Source organism: Bactrocera latifrons, unplaced genomic scaffold (genome assembly GCF_001853355.1).
Source record: "Bactrocera latifrons isolate USDA-ARS-PBARC rearing strain unplaced genomic scaffold, ASM185335v1 scaffold_53, whole genome shotgun sequence".
In the NCBI taxonomy this organism is placed as follows: Eukaryota; Metazoa; Arthropoda; class Insecta; order Diptera; family Tephritidae; genus Bactrocera; species Bactrocera latifrons.
The window spans coordinates 1,427,081-1,440,911 of record NW_017537190.1 but is presented as its reverse complement, the minus strand read 5'-3'; the positions used below and the strand labels follow the sequence as shown (position 1 = coordinate 1,440,911).

Here is a 13,831-nt window from a genome sequence, read left to right as displayed (position 1 = left end):
CGCTATATATTTGCATATATCTCGATTAGTTTTAGTTTCAACAAACAACCGTTAAGTGAACAAAACTATTATAATATCTTTTACAACATGCTGCGAGAGTATAAAATTCAGCGACTTTTCAAACAACCCTGGCATACTTGCGTACGAAGAGAGTTATACTCGCTTGAATGACGCCTGTGAGAAAAAGCTTTATGTAAACAAGTATATGAAGAAATGTGTAACACTTCCTTGTAACAATTTTCTTATTGTCTGGAACAACAAAAACAACAGCGAAACGAATAACCAGTTGCCATAGCATGCCATGGCCAAGAGCAACAAGCAAGCAATAATACCGGCATTGGCAACAGCCGAAAATACCGCTATTTAGTCAATAAACATTTTGTTAGAAATTAAGTGCATGAAAAAGAAGCCTGCAAAGCGAATTGCTGCACCAAAAATCTTCTCAAAATTAAATAAACCTTGCTAAAATCACAAAAATGAGTGCAGGTTCCAGAGCTTCCGGTTCGGATGACGAGCCTTTGGTGCCGGAAGATTTCGATGATGATTTCTATACAAACTTAATGGACAAAGTGCCAGAGGTAACGCCATTTTTAAGAAAGAAAAGAAGAGTATTTATATTCTGTATATATTTTGTTCAATAATTCTCATTAGATAACCAAAGCGCTGCGCCAAAAGGATACCCACGATAACGCCGATAATGTGCAGCGCATGGTAATTTGCTCCAATCGCTACAAGTCCGACTGGCATATGGAGCAGTTACACGGTCAAGAGCTCGACGAAGAAATAAAACGCTTGAAAGACCGACTCGAGCATGTGAATAAGTTGAGTCGAATGGATCAGGCTACGATCGCCGAGTTGCGAACCGTTATCGGTGAGTGAATGAAATGTTGAATATTTCAAAGATTTATTGGGAATTCATGTTTATTGTGTAAGCAGAAAGTGCGTGGATGCAAAAGGACGCCGCACAATCACGTGAGCAAGCCGCACAGGATGAAATGCTGAAGATGAGAGAAAAAGTAAGTTCGCTGGAGCAAATGGTGGAACATTTAAGCGATAAGCGCTCTGGACTGCAGAGGTGAGATTAAATTAAGAAGTCCTTATTAACAGAACGCAGAACGTGATTTAGCACGAATCCTAAGCCTTAAGTCCCTTTTAACTTCACGAAGTTCAAAAAACTGACAGGGGGTATAAACCACCACACAAAGGCATCCAATATTCCTGCTTAAAAATTGCATCGACCAAAGTGGCATTAATCTATCAGCGGATCACTTACAAACCCTCAATAGGATTCTAGTTAATTTAATCAGAGACGCAAAATCATTAACTCAAGTAATTCGAGATCTCTTGTTCAAGCTAGCGAGCTTTAGGGCCATATGCTTAATACCAGTACTATAGAGGATCTATCTAGTAAATAGTCATTATTTGTCCAACAAATGACTTTAATAACCTATATAGTATTTATGAACAGGATGTTGTAACAGCCAAGGTCTTGTTTTGGCTTTGACGAACTCAGCTCCAGYAAGTTTGAATCGAAAGTGCTTTGGCTGGCCAATTGCCGAAAATAACGATAAAATAATGGAAATTGCCGAATCCGACTGTCATGTAAGCACTGTTTAGAGCCAAGAGCCCAGGAGCTACAATTTACACAAAAATCTGTACGCAATGCTTCTCTCGACAAACAAAGACCAAATTTTACCACTTAATCATCATCCCTAACCTTTTATATGGTGCAGAGGCATGGACGACGACCACAACTGATGAGTCGGTGTTACGAGTTTTCGAGAGCAAGGTTCTGCGAAGGTCTTTTGTGSATTTTCAAYGGCATGCAGYCRAATTAAGACACAGCGGCTGCGCTGGCTAGGTCGTCCGAATGGATGAAAACATTCAARCTCTGGGAGTACTCGRTGCTGTACCCGCCCGGGGAAGCAGAGGAAAAGGAAGATATTCACTCTGTGGGAAAGCCTTGGTGGAGATGAACCTGGTTACACTCGGCTAAACAATGTCTATGATAATAAAGAAGAAAAATGTTCGTATGGATGTCACACGAGCTAACGCGAAAAGAGAACATGATAGGAATTTCGATCTGAGAATGGTCACTGATTTGCAACAAAATCAATCCATTTCCGAAGCGGGTGGTTACTGGTGTTGAAAAGTGTTATGTGGACATCAAGAGAAAACGGTCTTGGTCGCAGCGAGATGAACGGATAAAAATGGTAGCCAAGCTTTGATTGACGGTCTTTAATGAGTTGCTATGTGTGTGCAGATCTTGATTCGAACCTATAGCAATTAGACTGTTTGAAGAAAGGAAAGCCGAGAAATTTTCAGCTTTGGCCAATAGGCGAGTTATTGTGTTCCATCAGGACAACGCCAGGCCACACACATCAATAGTGACTCGCCAGATGCTTTGGAAGGTTGTTTGGAAGATTCCTATGCATCCACCCTGTATTCCGGACTTCAATGATTACATTCAGTTCCTGTCACTGGCAAAAGATTCTTTTGGTAAAAGAATCCGCCTTAAGTGATGCTTGGTAAAACCGCCTGTCCCAGTTTTTTGCCAATGAAGAGAAGGGTTTCTAGGAAAGTGTTATCACGAATTTACCATCAAAAGCAACTAGCAATTAGTTATTTCAAAAATTCTTATTATTAGACATGATATAACAATACTTTATTTTAAACATTTMTCTTTTTACTCTCCAGTAAACGCGATGAACAGAAGGAACGGGATAAACTCAATAATGAGATCCGTGATCTCAATAAACGTCTACAAATACAGCGACTCTACACTGCCGAAGTGGAAGCCATGACACAAACGCTGGAGGAAAAGAATAAAGCCATGGTCAAATTGCTGGATGTAAAGTTATACAATTGTCTTAAACAAGACATTCTAGGGCATTACATAAAACTCTAAAATCACAACTATTTCTAGGAAACATCCAACGAGTCCTACAAYAACCGCAAACGCTTGGACGCGCTAGAAAAAGAACTTGCGCAGACACGCACTGAAGAAACCAAAGCCAAAGAGAAAATCCTACAAATCCAAGTACACAATGCACAGTTAACCAAGATGAAAGTGCGACAAAATCTACAAATACTCTCACTGAAGACTAATCTGGACCATCTGCAGACGCAACACAACACYGTCAGCAACAAATTGGCAAAAGCCATAGTCGAACTCGAATATACGACACAGGACCGCGACGAGAACAAGCGAGCTTTAGCACAACGCATCAGTCTGCTGAAGGTGAGTAGAAGAATGTGTTTGATGAGAATTTAGCTAATAAAAAGGCGTATTTTTTGTAGTTACGCGAAGATGAAATTATCAAGCTGAAGCGCGAGAACGCAAAGCTGCTCAAAACCGAAGAGAATACAACACGGAAATTCGTCGCKCTAAATGATGCACGCGTCAAGGCTGAGGAGGAGAATGTGCGCTTAAAGTAAGTGAGAAAATATTACAAGCCTGGAAGTATTCATAGTGTTGCTTTGTTTTTGGGGGGCGCGCTTTAGAAATCAGCTGAGCACACAGGATAAGGAATTGGAATCAATGCGACGAATTGTACATCAATTCGAGAAGAACAATGAACATCTTACCAAGGAAAGAGACAGCCTGAGGAGTGACTTATTCGCAGAACATCAGATGGCCGAACAAACAGATGAACAGTTCCAAGAATCACAGCACGAAATAAAGTCGCTTAAAGAAACCTTACATGCCATGGAAGTGCGTCAGAAGAAACTGCAAGACGACTATACGAAATTGAAGAAAGAGCAAACGAAGAAAGTGGATGATATACAACATTTGGTGGATAAAATCGATGCGCTGCAAAGTGAGTATCTAATATTAATGAATACTTAGTAAACCTGCTATAAAAACCGCCGATTTCCCATTGCACTCACACACAGATGAAATACAACTCAAAGAAAACTACGAGATCGAGCTCAAGCGCACTATAAGCGACCTCGAACAGAAAGCTAGTAATCTACAACGTCWGCACGACGCCTTATTAAATGAGAAAAATAGCTTCGCTCGAAATCTACAAGCCTCCGATGATAAACATACCAAACTAGAAAAGCAAATCGCCAAACTTCAAGAAATCATCGAGAACTACAAGAACAAAGTCACACTACGTGATGCCGATATCGGACGACTGCAGCTACAAATCGACAAACTCGAAAAAGAGCGTCGATTGCTAAAGTCCGAGGTACGTTATGCACAGCTTGGGCATCAACATACACGCTGTGAACTCCAGGAACGTAAGAAAGAATGCGACAAGTACTCGAAATCGCTACAGGTTAGTTTACTGATAACCCACTCAACTTGATCAAAAGGATCGCAAATCATTCATCATTTTAGGAAGATAACCAGAAGCTATCACAGCTCAAACGTGAAGTCGAACACCTGAGAGACGAAAAGAATACCGTCTCTGCGACGCTAACGAAATGCAATGAAGAGAGTGTACAATTAAAGGATCAACTGCAAACCCTGCAAATAGCTTACGATCAGTCGGAAAAACATTACGCACAGTGCCAAGAGGATATACGACTGATGCGAGTAGAGATCAAGAATATGCGTACCGAACGTAATGTCTTGCGCAAAGATCGCGAGAATTCGGCAGATTTGCGGCAGGAGCTACTACAAATGCACAGGCTGCTCAATCAGGAACGAATCAAGGCGCGTGCCATGCAGGAAGAGATGATGACGCCAATGAATGTACATCGTTGGCGCAGTCTTAAGGGACGTGATCCGGAAAAGATGGATCTCATATTTAAAATACAAGCATTGAGAAAGTATAAAAAGAGATTATTAAGACATATGGTTTCCGAAACAATAAAATTTACTCAAATTTCAGGCAGATTCTACAACAAAACGTGTCTGCGCTGCAGCAAGAGCAAGCACTTGAGGAATCACAGCGTCTATATGAGGCGCTGAAAGAGTTCATGCTCAAACTGCCGAGTCACAAAGTACGCGCTGAGCTGAACAATGTTAGGGTGAGACCAATTTCGAAGCAGCATCTCTTAGTTTGTGAGTTATTAAGAAATTCAAATATACTTTCAGTCTACTTTGTCCAGCAAAGAACGCAAGCTGAAAGCGCTCATGGCCGAGCTGCATGTTAAAGATCTGGATGAGAAGAATAATACACAAAAGTTAGATGAGCTCAAGCTACGTCTCACCGATGCCAAATCGCAACTTAATCAAGAACGTAGACAGAAACAAAAGCTGTTGGAGGAACATCAACTTCTCGTACAAATGCAAGCACAATGCTTCTCGGCACCGCCAACAATGCAACGCACGCTCGGTGCTGGCTTTAAACTGATCAAAGGAGTTTGAGCGGACGAATAGATCAGTTGAGAAACATTTTTGAAATATAACATAATTAATAGGGTTTCTCATTTTTCTAATGYTCAGAACCAACAAAATAAGTGAAGGCCTGTATTATTTTCACTGTTCAAAGTAGAGATGGCCATGGCGGCTGGAACACAATACATGAATCTCGTTTGAAACTTTGCGATTTATAGTATAAGCTTTTGTATGAACTAAGTGCCCAGTGCTTTTAAAGTATATCTCATATTTCTTGAGGGTTCAAAGCTGAGATTATAAGATGGCTGGCTCGATGATAGCGAGATTGAGCACTCCCCGACCAACCATCAAGGCACTGTTAATAAGTTGTGAATGGTCACCTCTCTGTAAGAGGCTGCACGCCGGAGCAGTAGATCTGCTGTTAGGCTCCAACACTGCAATAATCAGGAAGTCTGAACATGGAGTTGATAGAGAGCTCCTGACAGTAAACCTTTCCACCAAACTTCTCCCAAGCTTTAACCCATCCGTAAGGAAGCWYGGTGGCTAAATGATCCGATATGAAGTCAAAGTGTGTGAGRATATYCGAATGTTCAGAWACGTGTTCTTKTTTGCTCYCTCTTCGYGCTTAAGAGCTTCCTATCCAGGAWGAGCTATAGAAATTTCACTGTATCCGTCGGGTTATTACTTCYAGTAAATAAACCCATCTCGGTTTTACTTGGGTTGATAGCGAAACCATTTCCCACTGCCTTTATTATTTACAACGATGAGAAACTCACGTCGATTCGTACTCAGGAATAGAATAGGAATAGGCAATCGCCCAGAAGAATACTGGGAATGTGGTGTTTGATTTTTGACTCGAGACGTTGTTGAAAGCTCCCTCAATATCAAGGAAAGCTTAAGCAGGAAAATCCTTAACCCTATTCACTCAAGTCATGACATGATAGTATGCAGGCATAAACTAACTTGTCTTTATAATAATTGCTCCCGATAGATAATCCCTCGGAATGCGCTTCCTTAGATAGCAGTTAGTAAGAAGGAGGAAAGACTGATTGAGTAAGAGTAATTACCTTAACAACCGACGGCAAGCCACTATGAAAAAGTGATAAAGAGTTCGCCAAAATAACTAAAAAGTTCTCTTACATCAAGATATCTACTATTGCTCGAAAGCAATTCTAGCTTCCAATTATTGCGATATATTACTTCTCGCAATCTCTGAGATCCACTTGAAAGCTAAGAGTAGAGACCTCACTGAAACGGTTCAAGAATTTTTAAGGTTTCATAACTCAGTCGACTACATAAACTCAGTTTAGATGGTTGCTTTAAGTAAGCTTTATGTATATTTCAACATCGGTACTTTGGAAATTCTGGTTCAAAAAGCTCTCCGAAACTTGTAAACAAATCGAACTGATACTGGGAAGTCGAAAATACTATACGTATACGATGATTTCAACGCCCCAGTATCAATACAAATGTTTATATAATTTCCAAAAAACTCTTCAACCAAATCACAGCATTTCCTGTGTAAATTTTTCATATGTTTTKTTAGGATTTTGCTTTTAGAAATGCGTCTACCAAATAAGTATCTAACCCTACCTCGGCTTACCACATAAAGAAATAAAATTTCTACTTAAAAATATAAAAGGTGGTGGACTCGGCATCTTTTTTAAACAGTCAAACCAGTCTTGAGCTCCTGCATGTCTTGACTCGGATCGCTGGTCTCAATAAATATACAATCCATATAATTATCCTGGCTGGAGTAGGCGTATGGCACTACGGCACTCGAAATGGCGGATTGTGTGGGTTGTGTAACGGTTTCTTCTTCACAGTTTTGTTGCTGCTTCGTTTTCTTCAGCGTCTCTTTGAACTCGTCAATGATGCATTCGCGTGCTTTCATCTCAATTTGATTGATCGAGAGCTCGGCGCTCAGTGCTTTCAACTTTTTCAATTGTGAGCGATTTATGCGCTAAGAGAAGTGAAAATAAAAACGAATGAAGAGAAGCAGACAGGGATTACTATTTTGTGTCTTCTTTCCTCTTGATGTTGATGAAAGCTCACCTGCGTTACCACAAGCTTTTGTTTAACATCTGTTGTTGGTAGATTCTCCACAACTCGCTTCAGCGTATCACAGACACGATGGGACTCTTCTAGCTTCTGCTGCAACTTCTCTTTTTGTATCTCTTGTTTGAGGTTACGTCTGAAATATAACATTTTACAATGTTAGTCAGAGCTTCTCGGAGCTACTTTGAAATGAAAATCTGTTTATACTCAAGTACTACTTAGTGAAGCTTAACCTCATTGGTGGTATATGGAGGAAGAAAGGATCTCTGTTTACGCCCTATTATCTCCTTTTTCACCACTCCTCACTCACCTTTGCAACATTTGCACCTTCTCCAGCAACTGATAACGATTTGGATCTTCGCCTTTRAGTATGCGCCAACGATGCACACCAGTCGGCGTCTTCGCATCCTCTGTCAACGAACGTACTTTAATGCGCTCCTGATTCAAAGAGCGCTGCAATCTTATAATCTCTTCACGCATATCCGCTGTGCTTCGAATGGCGCGCGTCAAGCAGTCACGCTCCGTTTGCAAATTAGTTATTTCCATTTTCAACAGGCGTATATCTTCGACGCGCTGATTGTACTGTGTCTGACCTTGATCCAGCGCTGTTTGCGTATTGTTGAGTTTATCACGTAGCACGACAATCTCATCGTTGCGTCGCACCATCTGTAGACCAATCAGATTCTTCTCTTTGCGCGTCTCATCGAGATCATTTGACATTTTCATGAACTTCAGCTCATCGTCGTGTATGGTCTTGTGTAGATTTTCGTTCTTCGTTTTCATTTCACGCAAATCTCGACGTACGCTCGCCAAGAGATTCTCTTTGTTTTTCAACTCACTCTGCAGTTCYTTTTTATCGTTGTTCAAACGCTCTATTTGCAGATTGAGATTGGAGATCTTGTTTTGATTCGACATAATTTCGGCAGTGAGTTGTTGAGTTTGATGATTGGTTTTCTGGAAGATTTAGTAGTAATAAGTTTTGATCATTGTCACGCTTGGGTTGGGTTAGGTTAAGAGGTCGATCTCAACAGGGACCTGATTTAGACAGATTAAAACGCCGGTCCAAATTGGCACAGTGCTTTGAGCCTGCCACAAATATATTATCTAGTTCTTCGAAACTGTTGAGGTGTTTCAACCTCAGTATTGCAAAGGCTGGAAAGTGGAGTAGAATTTGTGTGGCTCAACAGATGGCACACCTCACCGTCTGTACCTACTGTATGGTGTCTGTACTTCGGCACAAGCGTAATTTCGGCGTGCCCTTGTTTGGACCCCTTCATATACCCAGTTTTCCTGAACCTTAGTGCGCCATAAGTGTTGTGTATAAAATGACTGTAAGGATCTCTAAAAATTCAAAATCACTCAGTTGTTCAAAGAAAGAATGAATCTAGTTAACTATCATGTCATATTTTAGTAGTCCGAATATTAGTGGATCAAAAGTAAGTAGGAAAAACATTGCTCTTTCTTTCTTTCAATTTCTAAATTGTTCACTTACCGTTTGTAGAATGCGAAAATTATCACGCTCCTGTGTGCATGTTTCCAAATTTCGTCTGAGTATCATTTTCTCTGAGTGCGCCACTTCCAATTGTTTTTTGACGTTGATCAAGGAGACGTGCTTCTGCTGTAGTTTTTCACTCAGATCCGTAACTTGATTCGATTTAAGTTGAATTTGTTCTAAATTGAAATTTTTGTTAGTAATATACTAAAAGAACAGTTAAAAATCGCCATTAAAAATGATGGACTACTAATTTCCATTGACTCATTCCTATAATTTTGTGTTTTGATTCTACAATTTCAAAACTTTTTTTGACATTAGCTTCGTCACACTCTTCTATTGTTACCATTGCTACCAAAAACTTTTAAACAATTTCCCAATCTTGGTTTCTGGTTATCGATATATGTTAATATTGCTATCAAAAACTTCTAAAAAAAGATCGATCTTAGTATTTGGTTGTCGATATGTTACTATTGCTATCGAGAATCTTTAAAAAAATTATCGATATTGGTTTTTGTTTAATGGTTATCGATTTTTTTAATTTATCGATATGGGTTACTGGTTATCGAGATTTTTAAAAAAGTATCGATCTTTGTTTCTGGTTATTGATAAATGTTACTATCGCTACTATTAAAAAAAAACGTATCGATATAGGCTTCTGGTTATCTATATATTTTACTTTTGCTTTCGAAAATTTTTCAAAAGTTTCTAAGTTTCTGGTTATCTACATATAAGTTAGTATCACTACCGATACTTTTTTTTTTTAATTATCGATATTGTCTGATGGTTATCGATAAATATTACTATTGCTACTGCAAATATTAAAAAAATATATCGACCTTGGTTTATCTTTACCGATATATGTTACTGTTGCTAATAATCGATATTGGTTACTGGTTGTCGACATATGTTTCTATTTTGGAAATTCTCTATCCTGATACTTTATATTTTTTTTTATCACTAAAGTAAAGCACTTACCCTGTTGATATTCGATGCGCTCGTGCAATGTCTCTACCTCTTGGGCCATTTCGTCGCGCTCTTTCTCAGATTTCGATACATTTATGCGCGCTTCATCGAGTTTTACATTCAACTTATTTATATCGAGCTGCAAGCCATCAATATTGATTGTCTGCATCATGATCGTGTGTTTAAGATCGGCTATCTGGTTGTTCAATTTAATGATCTCACTGCGTAAAGCTTCACGCTCGTGTTGCAAATTCTCCTTAACGCGACGTAGCTCGTCGAACTTGTAAGTGGAATTGAGCAGATCTTTTTCCAATGCGTTAATTTGGTTTCTGTGTAAAAAGAAAGACAACAACTTCGTTAGAAAATGCGAAATATTCGTTTCAAGGCCACTCACTTTAGACGTGAGATATCCTCGCCCAGTGTATGATTCAACCGATTCAATTTATACAGTTTTGATGAGATGGAGCTGTGATCTTGCAGCGTCTTTTTATATTTCTTGGTTAATTGACCAATCGTATTAGCTTTGACCTTATCCTCTAAACGCAATGTACGTATGATTTCTTCATTATCGCGTTGCTCCTTACGTAGTTCGGTGATCTCTTCATCATTTTTCAGCAGTTGTCTGGTGTTGATCGCATTATCATTGCGCAGCTTCTCCAAGATGTGCTTCTGCTGATCGTAATCAGCTATTTTCTTCGCTAGCTTCTTTTGCGTTTCGGTTAACTGATTAGGTTTTTATAAATGATTTATTAGACTGAAATAAAAAAGTTATGCAGACAATGTGTGTTTACTTCGCGATTTACAGACTCCATCTTCAAGGCTGTACGCGTATTGATCTCCTTCTGATCGTCAAGATTATTTTGTAAACTTCGTATTTTTATTTCGAAATTGCCCTTCTCTGTCTCGAGCATACGCAAATTTGCATTTAATTTCGACATGCTTTCCTCGTTGTTCTTATTAATATACTCGAGAGATTCGGAGTAGTATCTTTGRAATTGCAAACGTTTCTCCAGATCAATTACTTCGCCATTGAGGCGATCGCGTTCACGTAAAATTATATTTTTATACTTTGCCAAATGACCAAATCTGTAGAGAGTGGTTGTATGTGGTGTTATTATATACAGATCATACTCTAGTTTGCTATTATCTAAAGCATGAAACTCACTCTGATGTATCATCCTGCTTCTTTACTTCCTTACTCTCTAATCCTTCACATTTAATCATAACTTCCTGCAAGCGCTCTTGTGTATCCTGTTCTCGCAATAATGAAGCATCGCTCTCCATCCAAGCCTTACCTGGTGTGGTCAAGAAGTATATTGTTTTATGGACAAGCTTGAAATCTCTTAAYAGCAAAGCGACTTACTTAGCGCTTCTCTAAGTCGTTCCATTGCCTCTTCTGAGTTGGCAGTCAGCTCCAARGCCAAGCGCAATTTGTTCTCTGCGCGTATCACTTGCGGCCGTAGCACAGACGTCTCCTTAACCTCTTCGGCATAATGGCGATGTAAATTGAATATTATGTCCACATATTTTTTCATTTTTGAAGCTTCATAAAGGCGGCTCGCTTCCATGAGCTTTTGTATGGTCTGCGTCATAGAATAAGGATCACACAATACGGTTATATTAGTGCCTATCGCCTATTGGTATATATGTTTCTATGTACCTGATTGGCTGTGGAGAAGAAGTCATCATTCAAGTCCTCCAGCAAATCCAAGTCACGTTCACGCACGGAAATTTCAGACAGCTGAATTTGTGGCTCCGGTATTTGCATTACGATCTCCTTTTTCTTCTTGCCTTTACCTTTGCCCTTTTTCGGTGGCATTTCGATATTTTTTTACTTTTAATAAGGACTTTAAGTTATAATGATTATTTTCGTAGTACTCAGTATATATTTAAAAAATTAAAATTAATTTATAAACTCGATCTGGTTTTGGTAGTTTATCTGCTTGAAAATTGTGTATATAGCTTTAAAAAATAAAATTTTCAGTTTGATAAATTTATTTGCCATATGTACGTTCAAAATTGATTGAGTGAAAATAAATTGTCAATCGTGTCGATAGGAATTTCGGAAAAGTTTCTAAACATTTGATTATTTATAGAATGTTCGACAATTTTGTATCGATCGGAAATTCCCAAAATTCCTTAAGTKGAAGTAGTAGYCAAATTTACTTATTAAAACCCATTATTTCAAAGGGCCAATTCATCTACCTGGGTTTAGTCCGAAACAAGAATCAGTTGTCATGGATGAGAGAATAATGTAATATAAAGTATTGAATACCTTCCCTAGGTATACAATTTTAAAGCCTCTTGACTGCAGCGAGTTAAAAATTAGGATTCCTGCTTAACACACTCTTTGAAATAAGCAAAAGGCGAAATGTAGTTCGGCAGGGTTGTTTTTTGACACCTGATGACCTTCCGGAACATCTACCCGACTGCGATGGATGGAGTCCCCTTAATCTACTCCAATGTACTCTATATAAAGTACTACCGGAAGGTCTTTAGACGCCCATTATGCATGGTTCTCAGTTGTAGGCAGTCGCGCTATCCAGCAGGATATCAAGCCTGCGGTGACATCTTGGCCAAGTCTTTTTAGGACTCAGCAGACTGATGCATAATGAAAAGAAAACACCGGCATTGGAGGAGCTTCCACTATAGCACAAAATAACATACCGCTCATGCGGAGACTTATTGCAAACAGAGAATAGGTTTGGTATTTCAGTTTCTACCTGCTATAGTACAGAACGAAGTTGCACTGGGGCCACATTTGTTTCAAACGGCTACTCGATCTATAAATGGTGTTTTGACTCCAATTACATATTTTACTGGGGAAAGTCACTAAATATTTTCATCGCTCCAATGAAAATGGCATGTAATACTCGTCGAAGATTGGTCGCAACCGAAATTGATATTTTAGAAGAAAATTCCTGCTTAGTTCTTAGGAGGCGACACCGTTGTACAAGAACTGAGGCCGCTYGACCTATCCAAGCGACATTACTTCGCTCCATGAGCAAGGAGACCCAACGTTTTCGAGCCAAATTTTGTTCGGCGATGAGGCCCATTTCTGTCAATGAGTATGTAAACAAGCAAAATTAGCGCATTTGGGACGAAGAGCAACCTGAAGAGTTTCAAGACATACCATTTCATCCAGAAAAAACAACGCGTTGGTCTGGTTTGTAGACCCGTGGGATCATCGGGCCATATTTCTTCAAAAATTACGCCGCTGAGAACGTAACCATCAATGGGGTCCGTTATCGCGCCATGATAACCGACTATTTGATGCTTAAAWTTGAAGCTCAGGAGCTGGGCAGCACTTGGTTTCAACAAGATGGCGTCACTTCCCACACATTGTTTCAATCAATGAATTTATTGAGAAAAAACTTCTGTGAGCAGATAATTTCARGTTTTGGGCTGGTTTATTGGCGACGAAGATGGTGTGACATCACATCGTTAGACTTTTTTATGTGAGGATAAATAAAGTCTAAGGTCTGTACCCTGCTTCGATTCAGGCCTTGGGGCAAAACATCACGCGTTTCATTCGCCAGTTACCAGTCGAAATACTAGAACGACTCATCACAAATTGAACTCAACGGATGGACCATCTGAGATGTAGCCGWGGCCAACATTTGAAAGAGATAATCGTCAAAAAATAAATGCCTAAGAATGTTCTTTCGAATGATAATAAACATTCCCCATTATATTTGAGGTTTCTGTGTTTTATTAAAAAAAAAAAAAAAAAGTATTAATCCTCGAAATAATAATATAAATGCAAAAAMATCGATTTTTTGAAATCCACAAGTGAATTTAACCGCTTAACTKCTTCTACGCTTACTGTCTTCAACTTTAATTTTGATTCCTCCATCCCCCGTAAATAAAACATGCCRCTTCTCATACATTGCGTGTATTTATAATGTAAGTATATATTACTTAATTATTTATTTAATTATTTCTCAACAAATTATTTTGCAATTCACCAGCTTTCAATTTAGACATGGAAAATGCTTAGTGCTCTGCTCTTCTTCTTATTA

General features: G+C 39.1%; 2 protein-coding genes across 2 annotated transcripts; one reads left to right on the top strand and one right to left on the bottom strand.

Moving 5' to 3' along the window:
• The first annotated feature begins 476 nt into the window (after positions 1-476).
• Positions 477-5,323, top strand: LOC108974094 (cilia- and flagella-associated protein 58). Its single transcript, XM_018941727.1, has 11 exons — positions 477-578; positions 652-871; positions 937-1,075; positions 2,698-2,851; positions 2,927-3,241; positions 3,301-3,434; positions 3,505-3,821; positions 3,898-4,286; positions 4,349-4,782; positions 4,845-4,983; positions 5,051-5,323. Exons 1-11 carry the CDS (start codon positions 477-479, stop codon positions 5,321-5,323), a joined length of 2,616 nt encoding a protein of 871 aa, XP_018797272.1.
• A 1,275-nt stretch (positions 5,324-6,598) lies between these two features.
• Positions 6,599-11,707, bottom strand: LOC108974101 (cilia- and flagella-associated protein 58-like; the record flags this gene model as incomplete). The annotated part of the gene is given in 10 exon segments (XM_018941735.1): positions 6,599-7,256; positions 7,349-7,487; positions 7,662-8,305; positions 8,844-9,022; positions 9,822-10,138; positions 10,204-10,532; positions 10,601-10,895; positions 10,975-11,104; positions 11,173-11,392; positions 11,470-11,707. Coding segments are annotated over 10 exon segments (2,712 nt in total). The 3' UTR covers positions 6,599-6,956.
• Positions 11,708-13,831: the final 2,124 nt, after the last annotated feature.